The 17,589-nt window shown below is 41.5% G+C and overlaps 1 protein-coding gene and 1 long non-coding RNA gene across 3 annotated transcripts in view; one reads left to right on the top strand and one right to left on the bottom strand.

The window, feature by feature from the left end:
• Positions 1-17,589, top strand: part of LOC140398430 (uncharacterized) — a 202,117-nt gene that overhangs the window by 63,656 nt on the left and 120,872 nt on the right. The window lies entirely within an intron of this gene.
• LOC140398427 (anion exchange protein 2-like) overlaps positions 1-17,589 on the bottom strand; it is a 131,745-nt gene that overhangs the window by 69,892 nt on the left and 44,264 nt on the right. For both annotated transcript variants that reach the window (XM_072487103.1, XM_072487104.1), the window contains 4 exons: positions 15,679-15,737; positions 12,782-12,962; positions 12,476-12,611; positions 7,661-7,745 (listed from right to left, as the gene is read on the bottom strand). In XM_072487103.1, the coding sequence (XP_072343204.1) occupies positions 7,661-7,745; positions 12,476-12,611; positions 12,782-12,962; positions 15,679-15,737 (461 nt within the window). The remainder of the gene's footprint in view (positions 1-7,660; positions 7,746-12,475; positions 12,612-12,781; positions 12,963-15,678; positions 15,738-17,589) is intronic.

Here is a 17,589-nt window from a genome sequence, read left to right as displayed (position 1 = left end):
CAAGCCCCAAAGTACATTCATAGAAAGAATGGCTTGCTGGTTCTGCTTTTTAGTTTCGCTTTGAGAAAAGCTTGGGTGTGTCTGTCTTTTTGGTTTCATTTTTCAGTGTGTTGCAGCTGAAGTCAGCCAAAGCAGCTGTACTGCTGATCTCCCTGCCATGAAGGACTATCTCTTGATCATTTGGTGAATTCAGAAATTTTAACGTTTTCAGTATTGAATGTAAACCCTGATGTGCTTCTGTTTAAAGGTTGTTAAGTCTTTTGGATGTTAAAAGGACAGCTTAAAGGATTACTTAGTGTTGTATTCTTTGGGGGTTATCTTTGAATTAATGGTTGCTAAGATGTTCACTGCATGTTTTAAAAAGGTTAACTTGAGTTCATAGAATAAACATTGTTTTGTTTTAAAAAATACTTTTCCATTTCTGCTGTACCACACCTCTAGAGTGGGCGGTGTGCTCCCCATACCACAATCTATTAAAAGTTGTGGGTCAGGTGAACTCCATGATACATTTTGGGGTTCTCTAAACCCTGGCCCATAACAATTGGGGGCTCGAGGGGTTTCAAAGTCTATCTATTGGATTGGCTTAGTGAACTTAAAGACAGTGAGGGGTGAGCATATTGTGGTTGCTTTTCAGGTGTGGTATTTTCATTTAAGTGGGGAGTGTGGTGTGGACAATGGCTCTTTCAGAGGCTCTGAAGTTTTTGGGGGTGGAGATGGTCACATGCAGTACCTTACGGACAGAGACTAAAAACAGGCTGTTAGATTTGACGAAAACATTGCAGTTAACATTACCTGACAAAATGCAAAAAGGTGAGGTAATTATTGCGGTGGCTAAGTATTTAAAGTTGCCTGAGATACAGTCTGACTCATTAGAAATGGCAAAAATCCAGTTGCAGATTAAGCAACTTGAACATGAAAAAGACTTAAAGCAGCTTGAATATGCAATGAGAGAAAAAGAAAAGGCGAGAGAAGAAAGAAACAAAGAAAGAATAGCCCTAGCAGAACAAAAAGAAAGGGAGATACAGATCAGGGAAAAAGATAAAGAGAGAGAGTTTGAACTTCAGAAAATGGCCATGAAACATGACAGTCAGTTAAAATTGGCAGACGTAAAGGGAAACATACAGTTGGATGATAGTGATGAGGATAGTGAGAAAGAGTGTCATAGTCGAAGGCGTGGTGGGGATCTACTTAAATATGTCCAAGCATTGCCAAGGTTTGACGAGAAGGAGGTAGAAGCCTTTTTCATTTCATTTGAGAAGGTAGCTAAACAAATGAAATGGCCACAGGACATGTGGATATTACTGATTCAAACAAAGCTGGTAGGTAGGGCTAGTTAAGTGTTTGCATCACGACTGGAGGAGGTATCTGGGACGTATGAGGAGGTGAAAAAATCCATCTTGGGTGCAGATGAACTAGTGCCTGAAGCCTACAGACAAAGGTTTAGAACTTTAAGGAAAGAACCTGGTCAAACATACATGGAGTTTGAAAGGCTCAAACAGTAATTTTGATAAGTGGATAAGGGCTTTGAAAATAGACCAAACGTATGAAGCTCTCAGAGAAATTATACTTTTGGAGGAGTTTAAAAATTCAATTCCTGATGCAGTGAGAACTCGTGAGGAAGAGCAGAGGGTTAAAACTGCGAGATTGGCAGCAGAAATGGCAGATGATTCTGAATTAGTTCATAAATCAAAGCTTGGTTTCCGACATCAGTTTCAGCCTGTGAGGCTGGGGACATGAGAAATACTCAAGTGGTAAAAGTAAAAGTGATCTGATGGGAGATAATAAGGAGAGTGTACCTCAGATTAAAAAAGAAATCCAGGAGGGTGGAAAAGAAATGAAAAGTTTCAAATGTTTTCACTGTAATAAAATAGGCCATGTAAAGTCACAGTGTTGGTGGTTGAAGAAAAGCACTGGGAAGGCTGATGTGGTAAAACAGGATAAGGCAGTGGGGTTTGTTAAAGTGGCAAAGGAAAGCCCAAGTGAAGCGAAGGAGGTGCAAAAGATTGTACAGACTGATCGATAGGTGATTGATAAGAAGGTGCCAGATCTCTTTAAAGAATTTACTTGTGTGGGTAAAGTTTACTCATGTGTATCAGGAGGAGCAGGTAAAGAAGTCACAATTTTAAGAGGTACGGGAGCTAGTCAATCCTTAATGGTAAGAGATGAGGAATTATGTAGTTTGGGAAGAATGTTGCCAGAAAAGATGGTAATATGTGGAATTCAGGGTGAGAGGAGTAGTGTTCCATTATATAAGGTAAGGTTGGAAAGTCCAGTGAAGAGTGGTGAAGTGGTAGTAGGAGTAATAGAGAAACTATCTTGTCCAGGAATACAGTTTATCTTGGATAATGATATGGCTGGATCACAGGTGGGAGTGATGCCTACTGTGGTTGATAAGCCAGTGGAAAATTAGACAACTGAAGTGAATATCCTGGGATTTTTCCGGATTGCATAGTAACAAGGTCGCAAAGTCACAGGTTAAGAGAAGAGGAGAAATCAAAGAGTGAAGATGAAGTTGAAGTGCAATTATCAGAAACTATTTTTGATCAGATGGTTGAAAAAGAACAAGAACAGGTGGAGGATGAGGCTGATATTTTTAGTTCAGGAAAATTGGCGGAGTTACAACAAAAAGATATAGAAATAAAACGGATGTATCAGAAAGCATACACGGAAGAGGAATCTGTGCGTATACCAGAGTGTTATTACCGTAAAAGTGATGTCTTGATGAGAAAATGGAGACCTTTATATATGCAGGCGGATGAAAAGTGGGCAGAAGTTCATCAAGTAGTATTGCCGTTAGGGTATAGAAAGGAGGTGTTGCGAGTTGCACATGAGGTACCAGTGGGAGGTCATTTGGGAATAAGTAAAACTCAAGCTAAAATCCAGAAACATTTTTATTGGCCAGGACTACATAAAGATGTAGTTAAATTTTGTCAATCATGTCACACGTGTCAAGTGATAGGGAAACCTCAGTAGTGATAAAACCAGCACCCTTAATACCCATTCCAGCATTTGAGGAACCTTTTAAAAGGGTCCTAATTGATTGCATAGGACCACTTCCTAAAACAAAAAATGGGAATCAATATCTTTTGACTATAATCGATGTGTCTACTAGGTTTCCAGAGGCCATTCCAGTACGAAATATTACAGCTAAAAAAATTGTGGAGGAGTTACTTAAATTCTTTACCAGATATGGACTATCCACAGAAATACAATCGGATCAAGGATCAAATTTTGCCTTGAGGTTATTCAAAGAAGTAATGGATAGCTTAGGAATAAAACAATTTAAATCAACTGCGTACCATCCAGCATCGCAGGGAGCGTGAGAACGGTGGCATCAGATGTGAAAGACAATGTCGAGGGCTTATTGTCAAGATTATCCAGAGGATTGGGATAATGTAATTCCTTTCGTACTGTTTGCAATTAGGGATGCTCCTAATGAGTCAACCAAATTTAGTCCTTTTGAACTAATTTTTGGTCATGAGGTAAGAGGACCACTTAAATTGATTGAGGAAAAATTGGTGGGTGAGAAATCGGAAATTACATTTTTGGATTACGTGTCAAATTTTAGGGAACGATTAAATAGAGCAGGTGAATTGGCTAGACAACATTTGAAAGTTGCACAAAATGTGATGAAACGGGTAGTGGACAAGAAATCCAAAGTTCGTAGTTTTGCCAGTGGAGATAAAGTTTTAATATTGTTACCAGTGGTAGGTGAACCTTTAAAAGCTAAGTTTTGTGGACCTTATCAGATTGAAAGGAAATTAAGTGAGGTGAATTATGTCGTAAAAACACCAGATAGAAGGAAGACTCACCGAGTGTGTCATGTGAATATGCTTAAAAGGTACTTTGAAAGGGAAGGAGAGAAAAGGAGGAGGTTTTAATGATTCTAACTCAAAGTGATGAACCAAATCCAGATGACTGTGAATTTGACATACCTCAAAATAAATTGGAAAATGAGGATGTTCTTAAAAATTGGGATAAATTGTTGAGTTGTCTTCCAGAGGAAAAACAAACTGACCTGAAAGAGTTATTGATATCACATGGGCAAGTTTGTGGAGCTAAATTGGGAAGTATTAAAATGGCTATACAATATGTAGATGTGGGAAATGCTGTTCCAATCAAACAACATCCATGTAGACTTAATCCTTTAAAATTGGCACAGGTTAACAAAGAGATTGAGGGTATGCTTAAAAATGGCATAATTGAAGTGGTTGCAGCCAATGGAGCTCACCCATAGTGATGGTACCTAAACCAGATGGTACCCAACAGTTGTGTGTGGATTATAGAAAGGTTAATGCAGTTACAAGAACGGACTCTTATCCTATCTCACATTGGAGGATTGCATTGAGAAAGTGGGACAGTCCGCTTTTATTTCCAAATTGGATTTATGAAAGGTTACTGGCAGGTACCTTTATCCGAAAGGGCGAAGGAGATTTCAGCTTTAGTGACTCCAGATGGTATATACCAATTCAAAGTTATGCCATTCGGCATGAAAAATGCCCCAGCCACATTTCAACTTTCACTAACAAAGTTGTTTCAGGATTACCCAATTGTGCGGTATACATCAATGATCTGATAATTTTCAGCCCGGCATGGAAAGAACAGCTAAAACATCTGATGGAGTTATTCGATCGACTTCAGGAGGCGGGTTTGGTGATAAACCTAGCCAAAAGTGAATTTGGAAAGCCCGAATCACTTTCCTTGAGGAGTTTTCGATACCCTCAAGACAAAGGGAAATAATGCGATTTCTTGGCATGAGTGGATGTGATCGAATATTTGTGCAAAAGTTTGTAGCGTGATTGCTCCACTGATGGACTTGCTGAAGAAACATCGAAAATTTCAATGGACAGCGGACTTTCAACAGGCATTTGACTACCTGAAAGCTGTGATAACCAATGCTTCTGATGGAGAATTGGAAGGGACTCTGTGATCAGATTGAACTAAAGTATCTGACTTTAAAGAGAAATGCCGAGGTGTAGAGAAATGGATGGATCGTGCAGAGACCTTCTTGTTCAAAGAGACTGTCAATCGAGAAGGATTTCAGTTGGAGGAAGAAGAACGAACAAGAAAATGGGCTATTATTATACCTGTTTGCGTGTGTTGTTTGCAACGATAAAGTATATTTACTGTGTGCATTTCTTAAAGGATGGTGAAAAGGTGAAAAATGAAACCATCTTGAAGTTGCTGGGTTATTTTTTTTCTTGGGGGGAGGTGTCATGTGAGAGTACCTTTAAGAAATGGGTGTTTAAGAAAGGTACCTTTAAGAAATGTTTGGCTGCTCATGTTACTGCAGTGATGTCAGAGTGTGGGTGGAGCTGAGCTCTGGTTCTGCTTTTTAGTTTCGCTTTGAGAAAAGCTTGGGTGTGTCTGTCTTTTTGGTTTCGTTTTTCAGTGTGTTGCAGCTGAAGTCAGCCAAAGCAGCTGTACTGTTGATCTCTCTGCCATGAACGACTGACTATCTCTTGATCATTTGGTGAATTCAGAAATTTCAGTATTGAATGTAAACCCTGATGTGCTTCTGTTTAAGGGTTGTTAAGTCTTTTGGATGTTAAAAGGACAGCTTAAAGGATTACTTAATGTTGTATTCTTTGGGGGTTATCTTTGAATTAATGGTTGCTAAGATATTCACTGTTTGTTTTTAAAAGGTTAACTTTTCGAGTTCGTAGAATAAAAATTGTTTTGTTTTAAAAAATACTTTTCCATTTCTGCTGTACCACACCTCTAGAGTGGGCGGTGTGCTCCCCATACCATAATCTATTAAAAGTTGTGGGTCAGGTGAACTCCATGAAACACTTTGGGGTTCTCTAAACCCTGGCCCATAACAGTACACGCACCTTGAGTCGTCCTATTTCATTAAAGTCTGAAATGCTGAATGGAATTAGCATTCAACAGAAAACTTTCCTTCAGACCATATCTGAGATCTAGAAACAAGTTGCGAGATGGTTTATGGCAAATGCAAAGAAATGATAGAGAGTTTTGTCTTGATCAATGTGTCGTAGAATTTTGGAGGGGGAGCAAATCTCATGGTTGCCACATCTATTTGTTAAACCCCCTTACATAAGCACTCAGTTTAAGTGGGTAGTGATGATTAAACCCAGTATTTGGTGTTGCGAAGGCTTCAGGATCACATGCATGGTTATGAAATATTGGAACTATGTTAGCCCTCGGTAGTCGATTTAGTTATCCAACGACAGAACCAAGCAGTATTCTAGGACAAGGTTGATGATTTTAGCCAGCCTAGCCTCATTTGTGGATCTCTGAAGGATAGTCCTGCCATTGGGAATTGGGAGCCTTTCTCTAACGGACAAGTCATGTGAAACGTATAAGGTTCAGTTTTGGTGAAACTGCAGCTATTCTGAAGTCTTAATTTTTAAAAATTAATTTGTGGGCAACACTAGCTGGACAGTATTTATTGCCCACCCCTAATTACCCTTGAATGGCTTCAGAGTCAACCACTTTGGACCTAGACTCACATGCCCTAAAGGGGCACCAGATAGGTATTTAATGACAATGGCTTAGTCCCAGATATTTATTGAATTCAAATTTCACCATGTGCAGTAGTGGAATTTGACCGGTATGCCAAGAGCATTACCCTGGGTCTCTGGATTGATAATCCAGCGACAAGACCATAACACCACCACCTCCCCTTTTGCAAATCTATGACTAAATTTTTTAAAAATATAAATTTAAAGTGCACAATTTTTTTTTCCCAATTAAGGGGAACTTAGCGAGGCCAATCCACCTACCGTGGGTTGGGGGGGGGTGTGAGATCCATGCAGACACAGAGGCAATGTGCAAACTCCACACGGGACAGTGTCCCAGAGCCAAGATCGAACCTGGGTCGTTGGCGCTGTGAGGCAGCAGTGCTAACGCCCCATCGATGACTTAACTTGACTTGTTGAATTTAGGTAAGTGGAGAGTGTTCTTGAAAAAGGGATAACTTGCTGACAAAGAGAAGCCATATCAATTTGATGTTCTTAGCGATCTGATTTGGAGGCCATTCCCGCTGATGGATTTCTGTGCATGTTGATGATCAAAACATAGCCGCTCGGTGAGCTTTATATTTCTTTAAGACCCTGTGAGGGATGGCAAACCTGGGAATTGAAATATTTTTCAACTTCTGGTGCACAAGTGGCAAAATGAGACACTCCCAGGCTAGTTCTAGCATCATTTTGTTGCATTTCCAGATCAAATATAAAATGCATGAGCAGCAATTTGTTGTTTTCTCTACACTACTCCATCAAACTTGCCCAATTGGGCCATATGACTGACCCCAGGTGAAGACGACCCAATTTCATTTTGCCCGTACCTCTAAGAATGAAAGAACATTTAAATCTGAGGGACTTGGTTGGAATTTGGTCCCTCTTTCTCTGTTGAATGTTTGTGGGGGAGTGGGCCCAGGTAGGGTGCTCTTTGGTTGGTGTGGACTCGATAGGCCGAATGGTCTCCTTTTGCACTGAATCTATTGGTCTATTCATTTCTCCATTGTCAAATAGCTCTTAATGTTAATTATTGACTAATGCTTGTGACAACACCACCCCCCCCCCCATTTCAATTAATATAATATCTTTTGCTTTTTTCTCTCAATTAGATCATTTGAAATTAACTCCCGAGGTAGGTAGTGACCATTTCTAATGCATCTATTGATGTGTTGACTTGCCTCCTTCTTAAAGTGATGGAGCTGAATTTCAAGATCTTGGTCAGCCATAAAGTGTTGAGTACCATCATCTTCATCCAAATGGTGTCTATGATAATAAAACATTCAAATTATTCAATATATATTTATATAGAGCAATGAACATATGGCAAGAACACCTGGCAATCACATGTACTTTCCAAAGTATGAGGATGGATGGTATTTTAGAAATATTTTGGGAGAATATTGTGTTATTCTGTAAAGAAGTCTTTGTGTGCGTAAATGGTTTAAGCTGGGGAAAGGTTAATGGAGACAGCTTGTCTCCATTCCCGGCTTGGTCACTGTCTGTGCAGAGTCTGCACGTTCTCCCCGTGTGTTCGTGGGTTTCCTCCGGGTGCTCCGGTTTCCTCCCACAGTTCAAAGATGTGCGGGTTAGGTGGATTGGCCATGCTAAATTGCCCCTGGTGTCCAAAATTGGCCTTAGTGTTGGGTGGGGTTACTGGGTTATGGGGGTAGGGTGGAGTTGCGGGTTTGGGTAGGGTGCTCTTTCCAAGAGCCGGTGCAGACTCGATGGGCCGAATGGCCTCCTTCTGCACTGTAAATACTATGAAACTATAATTGAGAGATGAAGGGGGTTGAATTGCTCAATACATAAATTTTGGCATGAAATTATGGTTAGTGAATTTATAAGTAAATTAGTAGAATTTAGAATGTTGCATTAGGAGATAGATATAGACATAGTTTTCTCGTGTTAAATTTCAAATGGGAATAAAAGGCTTTTACAACGTGGAAAGATTTCATAAGTAAATATGGAAGGGTTATTGTATTTTATTTGAACTCAAATGGGAGGCAATAGGAAAAACGTGAAAGACTTGTATATTTTGGAAAGTTAAGTTCAAAGGGGTGCTGAGGGCAATGGAATTTAAGATGAAAGGGGAAAAGGATACTTAATGAAAAATGTTGAGCTGATTTGTGTTGGCTGGGTGAGGAAGACCTCTTGGGAACAGCTCTCTGCTAAGGGAAGAAGCAAAATGTGAATCAACAATCTCGTCAAGCCAGAACAGTCTTGGGTTTCAGAAAGCAGTCTGAAGTTTCTTAGATTTCCACAGCAGAGTGGTATGTAAGGTTGTGAGGTCATGTGGTATATCTTTACTACAGCGACAGCACGTTTACCTTGGGTAATATTATTGGGTTTTTAGAGTTAAATGTCTATGAGGGAGTGTTGCCTGGAAGGTGTTTACATATGGGTCTGACCAAGTAATTTTTGGGGGAGATGTTTTGTAAGACTGTTTTAACTGTGTAACTGTAATATTGTATGCTTAAGTTTTCTTTTGTTCTTGTTAATAAATCTTTCAATTTTTAAAATCCCAAAATTGGGACTGGAGTTCTAAGCTGCTGAGATCAATAGGTTTCTTCTCAATTTCAGGATATAAATAAAAGAGTTTTGGTCTGTAAGTCAAGTTTCTCTTTGTGATTTGACTTGCTCAGCAATTAAGATCTGCTGTGGTCAAACAAAAGCTGTTTCTCATTGTTTGCTATTTAAAATCATAGGATTATAGATTCTAGAATGGGCAGCATGGTAGCGCAAGTGGATAGCACTGTGGCTTCACAGCGCCAGGATCCCAGGTTTGTTTCCCCGCTGGGTCACTGTCTGTGCGGAGTCTGCACGTTCTCCCCGGGTTTCCTCCGGGTGCTCCGGGTTCCTCCCACAGTCCAAAGACGTGCACGTTAGGTGGGTTGGCCATGATAAAATTGCCCTTAGTTACCAAAAAGGTCAGGAGGGGTTATTGGGTTACGGGGATAGGGTGGAAGTGAGGGCTTAAGTGGGTCGGTGCAGACTTGATGGGCTGAATGGCCTCCTTCTGCACTGTATGTTCTATGTTCTAATGGTACATTGCAGATGGATGCCATTCAGCGCATTATTCCGGTGCCATCTCGTTGGTAGAATTGTCCAATTGTGCACATCCCTGCTCTTTCCCTATAGTCCTATAAAACCTTTCCCTTCAATTTTATGACCACCCTTCTGAATGTTATGATTGAAGCTGAATCCACCATTATTTCAGGCAGTGCATTCCAGATCACAATAGCTCACTGTGTAAACACAATGGGTCCTCATGTCACCTCTGTTTATTTGCATTGATCCTGAATCTGTGTCTTCTGATTACTGGCCCTTCGGCTATTGGAAAAAAGTTTCTCTTTACTTACCCCATCAAAACCATTCATGGATTTGAGTACCTATCAAATGAAAACTTAATCTTCTTTGTTCTGAGGGAAGACGCCAGCTTCTCCAGTTTCTCCACATCATTTAAATCCCTCAGCCCAGGTGTCATTCTAATAAATCTCATCTACCCCTGCTCCCTTCCCCAGCTCCAAAGCCTCAACATCCTTTCTAAACTGTGATGCCCTGAATTGAACACATTACTCCAATGGAGGCCATCCAGTGTTTTATAAAGATTTAGAATGACTTTCTAGCTTTTCTCAGCCATGACTCAATGACTTTGGGTCACAAAGCTAAGCCCATTCCACAGACTGGAATTTAAAACTTGAGGCTGATACTCCAATGCAGTACGTTAAACTCAGGCCCTGTCTATTTTCTAAGGCTGACCTAATAGATACTATGGCATTATTTTGAAGACGAGCAAGAGAGTTATCCACTGTGTCCTGGCCAATATTTATCCCCCCACTTCTGGACTTCATTAAAGAGTTCAATCAATTTAGCCTAACACAATCTGGCTTCAACAAATCTGCTCTGATTTTAATTTATTCGCCCTAATTTGTCCAACATTTGCTCTACTTTCAGATTGGGAATGCTTTCATTGCCAGCATGAGAATTCCACTAACCTCTGGCAAGAATCTCAAGACTCTGAACACTAATTGTCTCTGCTAATCTGTCTCTCACTTCCCTCCCCTGTCTCCTCAGAATGGGATTCAACATAAACAATCCATGTACTAAACACTTCAGCAGTGAAAGATGCAACAGCACAGGCGTGATCTAAAGGCCATGTTGCCCATGAATGGGGGCGCAGTGCGGCCAATAGATACTGGGAGATCCCTCTTCCGGCATCTACTCGGCTCGCCAGGCATCGCAAGTTCTAACGGGATCTCGTGAGACGTTGTGATCTGAATCCCACCCATTGTGGGCTGGATCAGTAATTGGAAAATCTGCATATTAGAGTGAGACAGCTAGTTCAGAACTGGGGCCCACAAATGGGGACCAGATGGAACAGCACTCGGGGGAGTCTCCCAGGGTTTCTGAGGCCCCCAGGTGGTTGCCTTCTGGAAAGGGTGGCACCCTGTCACTGCCAGTGCCACCTGGACACCTTGGCACTGCCAGCCTGGTTCTGTCAGCCTGTACCCTGGCACTGCCACCTGGGTTGCAGCCTGGCACTGCCAAGGTGCCCAGGTGGCACAGGCATGGAGGGTGCCAGGCTGGCAGTGCCGGATTTCGGGCCTGGGTTGACCTGCCTATGTGAGGTAGGGTGCGGGTGGGGACTTATAGGTGAGTTGGGGCTTTGGGGGGTCCAGGGGTCGCATTGGGATTGCGATATTGGGAAGCCATTTAAAAATGGGGTCCCGATCATCTCCTGCAGTGAGGGGTTCCGATGAGCGGAGCTCTCAGTGCAGGAAACAGGACTAAGTGCGGCCTCGGCAGGACATTCCCCACTGAGGCCCTGGATTGCAACAAAGTCCCTTTAGATAGCGTGGTGTAGCGCAGGGAAATATCCAGCGAAACGGGCTCGACACGGGACTCTGTTGCCATTTGGTTAGATCGCGCACAACATTTTGTTAAACTTAATTTACAAGTGGCACTTCCAATTTACTTACACCTTCCACGGAATAATGTATATCAAATTTGGAGACAAGTTTGAAAAGGTCTGCCAGATATGAGCCAAAGGGCCTTTACCAGAGATACATTGGAGATATAGAGCCAGAAATACCAGAGGATGTTGCTAAAATGAATTCACATTGTGTAATGAAGATATGATACTTACAGCTTTTTCATAGATGTAATTGTATTCAGGCCAATAAAAAGTTAATTCTAAACGGCAAATATATTAAATGCATAAAATTTTATTTTGTGGCGCCTTAATGGCACACAATCAGAAATATGATGGAACAATGGAATGTCAGATCTTCCTGCTTTGATACATTTTTGGCCAACCAGCTGGTGGGGAGTGTGGGTTTTAATGGATTGAGAGAGGCGTTATCAGAAGGGGGAGGGGGGTGGAGTTACTGGTCGGACAGGATGTTGGGGGGCCAGTTGTTAAGGCCCATTGAAAACTGCATTTTCAAGTGTTGCTTCAGCGTGCTGGAGAATCAAGACAATGTTATGCAGTGGGAGAACAAAGGTTTCATTGTGCACCCCAATGAGTTAACGATGTCAGCTACACTGTAGCGGGGAATGGTGGTGGGGGGGGGGGGGGGGGGAGTGGCAGAATACAGGCAAACACTAGTGGAAGGGTGGTGGGTGGGAAATCATGTCACAAATTATCAAAATTTACCATATATATTATCATATATTTTATTGTGTATAATCATATATATTATCACACATTATTATATATCTTATACAGCAGGTGTAGAATACTGATGTATTTATAAAGTAATGAGGAGAACTCGCTCAAACAGTACAGTTCCTTAGCTTTAACGTATTTACTTAGGCCGTCAGAAACATTACCCAACAGTTAGGAGAGCTTAAAAGAAACTTTTTCTCCATTGCAGCAAGTACTCTGCTTTAACAATATTGGATAATTCAGTAACTTCCAAAATGAACCTGCAGGTAGCTGCAGGAGTCTATTCCTGTGATTGAAAAGATGACAGGACACATGGTCAGTTTACCTGTGTTTCTGCAGCAAGATATTCAGTACACTGATTTTATTTTCTGCCCTGATCTGATCATTGGCTAGCATCTTTTCGACTATATGAACACTAATGCCAGGAAATGTGCTTTCCTTCAGGTCAAGTAGGATGGCACCTGTTGGAGAAACCAAAAACAGCTTTTAACTGGCTTTTGAAAACGTTGCATAAGTACTCTAGAAATATATCAGATTTGCAATATTGGTATTGAACACTGGGATTACATTAGCAGTACAATCTCTGAACTTCTATAGTTCTGAAGGATTGAAAGATAGGCGCGGCATTCACCTTTACTGATGCCGTTTCTGAGTTCCAGGAGACTCCTGAAGGTGAGAGAGGGGACACATGGTTTACTCCAGCGGCCTATATCCTTGTCCAGATCCTCTTCATACTTTATCCATCGTCCAGCCTCTTGCCAATAATGATGATTCTCTTTGTCCATCATCAGCTCATTCAGTTCAACAAATACCTGTGATAGAACGCAGCAACAAGGGTTGAAGTTACTGTAGAATGTCCAACTTCATCAACTCTTTTCTGAAATCACATTGATCTCATGAATGCACTCAGACTCTCGTGGATATACCAACCCCCATCAGTTTCAGGTTTGCTCTCATAATTTTATTGAAAATATTCCAAATATCTCAAGGTGATGCTCTCATTGGTGTTTGAAATGCTAAGCTACATGGTGTATTTAATAATTTGCTTATTATTAAGAATGCAGAAACTTGACAATTTTAAAGCAGAGATAATAACGATTGCGACCGTTAAACTATGAGTTTTCATGGGTGGTAATGAAGAGAGCGTTTTTGAATCGCCTTGACTAATCTCAATGAGTAGCAATGGGTTACAATATGGGAAGACAAAATAATCGATGCAATTTAACATTAAAATACATAGATTGCAAAAATATGGCTGCCCAGAACTGAATCATAGTAGAGGTGTTGCCGAACAATAATTTTTAAATTATGTAATGCCAGCCTATAAATGAAGCTGAAGAGTCAACAAAGAGGAAGATAATGGGAGAAATTCTCCAGCCGTGGGATTCCCTGTTTCTGCCAGCAGCGCATCCCCGCCCATGGGTTTCCTGGTGGTGGCGGGTGGCTTCAATGGGAAATCCCATTGACAAGTGGCGGGAAGACAGAAGCCCGTCGCCAGCAAACAGCGCGCCCCTGAGAAACGCGCGGCTGTGGGCCCGGAGAATCCAGCTCAATAAGCGTCGATCCTCCTGAATAATAATTGTCTCACCCAAAGTTATAGACATGAAATAGTTAATAAACTACATGCAAGCCCAGTGGCTTCTGATTTACAATTGTAGAATGCATTCCCCAATTCGCCAATAAAATCCTGAAGTTCTGTTTATTAAAAATTAAATTTGACTACATTTGGTCTTAGTCAGGGAAGAAAGAAACAACTTACATAAACCTTACCAGCTTTTTCAGAAATATCCTAAAGCGCTTTGTTTTTATTCATTTATTAAATGTGGGCATCGTTGGCTAGACCAGCATTTATTGCCTATCTCTAATTGCTTTTAAGTAGGCGGTGATGAGTTCTCTTTTTGAACCGCTGCAGGTGAAGCCTGTGGGATAACCCTCCCAGTTTTGGATCTAGACCCCAAATGTTAACCATAGAATCATAGAATTGCTACATTGCAGAAGGAGGCCATTCAGCCCATCGGGTCTGTACCAACCCTCTGAAAGAGCACCCAACCTAGGTCCACTCCCCCATCCTATCCCTGTAACCCCACCTAACCTTTGGGCACTAAGGGATAAATTAGCATGGCCAATCCACTGAACGTGCATATCTTTGGACCCTGAGGAAACCAGAGCACCTGGAGGAAACCCACCCAGACATGGGGAGAATGTCAAACTCCACACAGTCCAAGGCTGGAATCGAACTCGGGTCCCTGGCGCTGTGAGGCAGCACTGCTGACCACTGAGCCGGCAAAATCTGGAATATAAAGATAGTCATTGTCATGGTGGGCATGAACTGTCGCAAAAACCCACCTGGTTCGCTATTGTCTTTTTGGAAAGGAAATCTCTGGGCAGGATTCTTTGGCCTCACTCGCCTGGCGACTGGATATTCCCGCCCGAGGTCAATGGACCTTTTACATGGTCAGCGACCCATCCATGGCGTTTGTGCCGCGGGCACGGCCAAAGAATCCAGTCCTCTATCTTTACCGGGTCTAGCCTACACGTGTCTCCAGATATGGTTGACTCTTAAGAACCCTCTGCAATAACGTGGAGGACTTTGTAAATTGACTGGGCTACGTGCGCCTTTGTCATGTCTGATAACCAGGTCAAGGCCAGGTGGTCCATTTGTTATTTATCATATTGTTTTTTTTGCTGTAGTAGTTTGATATAGCCGATTGGCTTGATAGAACATTTCAGAGGGCAGCTAAGAGTTAATCACATTGTCGTAGGTCAGGAGCCATATATACACCAGATTAGGTAAGGATGGCAGATTTCTTTCCCTGAAGGACATTAGTAAGCAAACTGGGTTTGTAGAACAGCCTGGTTGTTTTATGGTCACCATTGCTGCAACTAGCTTATTTTTTTAGCTTTTATTCAAAACTGCTGAGTTGGAATTTGACCTCATGTCTATAGTTCACTCATCCAGGCCTTTATATAGTAACATAACTATTATGCTGCCACTTTCTTCATGTACAATGAACTCACCAAGGCTCCTAAGGCAGCATCTTCCAAACTCACAACTGCTACCATCTCGAAGGACAGGGGCAGGAGACACATAGGAACACACACCTGGAAGTTCCCCTCCAAGTCCGTCACTATCCTCAGTTGGAAATATATTGTCATCCCTTCACTATTGCTGGGTCAAAATCCTAGAACTCCCTCCCTCACACCACTGTAGGTTTACCTGCAGTATATGGGCTGCAAAGGTTCAAAAGGCACCACCACCTTCTCAAGGGCAATTAGGGATGGGAAATAAATGCTGGCCTAGCCAACGACGCCCACATCCCATAAAAGAATGAAAAAAAAATACTCTGATAGGTGAATTTTAAAAAAAATACTCTGACATGCAGTCACCGTTATCAGCTAGTTGGTAATCACACAGAAATGATTCCTTCCCTGCAATCCATTCTGAAATAACTTATGCGTCATTTAAGTTAACTGTTGCAATAATTATGATGAGACTTTAGAATGAAATTTTTTCCAGTAAAACTGCACCTGGTTGGGAATGACCTCTCCGTGCTCCTTATGATATTGAGTTTTACTCCCTCTAGGACCTAATCAGAATTAACATATAGAGAACACACTTTTAAAAAAACGACAAAATATTGTTCATTTCCATTTTGGGAACGACATACCACTCTGCTCAACCTCAAACACTTCAATCTATTATTTATTTTATTCCATTTTTATGTCTTTTCTTCTATTGTATTAACTAACTAACTAAATAAACAAACAAACATTAAGTACTAAAAGTTCCTTTCTGGATCAGACTTAGAGACTTTCCCATGCCTAGTGATCCATGAGGCAGACAAAGCATGTGTTTAAGCCTGTTTTAAAAATGAATAAATTTAGAGTACCCAATTCTTTTTTTTCTCCCAATTAAGGGGCAATTTAGCATAGCCAAATCCACCTACTCTGCACATCTTTGGGTTGTGGCAGTGAGACCTATGCAGACACAGGGAGAATGTGCAAACTCCACATGGACAGTGACCCAAGTCTGTTTTCAGAATGTGTTTTTCCTGGTTTCATCATAGATTATCATAGAATTTACAGTGCAGAAGGAGGCCATTCGGCCCATCGAGTCTGCACCGGCTCTTGGAAAGAGCACCCTACCCAAGGTCAACACCTCCACCTATTCCCATAACCCAATAACCCCTCCCAACATTAAGGGCAATTTTGGACACTAAGGGCAATTTTGGACACTATGGGCAATTTAGCATGGCCAATCCACCTAACCCGCACATCTTTGGACTGTGGGAGGAAACCGGAGCACCCGGAGGAAACCCACGCACACACTGGGAGGATGTGCAGACTCCACACAGACAGTGACCCAAGCCGGAATCGAACCTAAGAACCCTGAAGCTGTGAAGCATTTGTGCTAACCACCATGCTACCGTGGTATAGGTCACTAACTTGTTGTCAGAGGCTATAGCATGGGCTCGCCATTCTATATCACATATTACTGATGAGGAGACTCTCTTCTCTTAGTGTCTACCATAGGTGCATTCAAAGTATTTAAGGGTTGATATTCAACCTGTTTGGGTGTACAATGAACACACCTGCCATGGGCCCTCAAGTCCTGAAGTGAAACTTGAACCCAGACCTCCCAGCTCAGAGGTAGGGACACTATCCATTGTGCCACAGGACCTCCTCTCCCAGCTTGGATTATTTACCTTAAATCCTCTGCCCTTTTTCCTTACTAACCATCATCCCTCCCAACAAACCAGAATGCTGTTGAATGAGGGCTCTCCGCAGCTTAACATTAATTGTTTCCAATCTTAGTAAATGGAAGTTTAACTCATTCAAATGTCACTCCATTGACCACTATCCTGGACTAAATGGCCAGGTGTTGGCCCATTTGTTTGAAAGCCAACCCTAAAATAATGGGCAGTGAAATCTCATGCAATCATACTCTTCAGCTGGAATCGCTGATGGTAATTTCTAGCTTGATGTGCGGTTAAATGTTACTGAGCATAATTTCCCCATAAAGCATGTCTGAATTTCAGTTTATCTTTATGGAGCTGATCATTATTGTCTGGTCTCTCAGTGAACTTTCAGTAGCCAAGTGTCTGTCGGTGTCCATATTTCGAACAGAAAGTTACTGGATGTGATAAAGCTATATGGAATACTCCATTACTGTGTGCGGCACTAGAATGGAGGACACCATTAACCACATGAACCAGGCCAATTTAGAGAACAAACTGTTTATCAGGACGCAATTTATTGAGTGTCATGGTTAGGCTATTCTGGTTACTAATTCAATGGTAGTATACAGTTTTATTTAAATTGTTTTTTGTCTGATACTTTGCTTAAAAATAAAGTAAATAACAATGTGCCTTCCAAATCTGTGCTGGTCTTGTTAGTTATATTAACTCAGAGGTTCTAACTGAACACATACAAAACAGA

The sequence above is a fragment of the Scyliorhinus torazame genome, chromosome 21, assembly GCF_047496885.1.
Source record: "Scyliorhinus torazame isolate Kashiwa2021f chromosome 21, sScyTor2.1, whole genome shotgun sequence".
NCBI classification, from domain to species: domain Eukaryota; kingdom Metazoa; phylum Chordata; class Chondrichthyes; order Carcharhiniformes; family Scyliorhinidae; genus Scyliorhinus; species Scyliorhinus torazame.
Note: the sequence above shows the minus strand (reverse complement) of the source record. Positions and strands in the feature narration are given on the sequence as shown.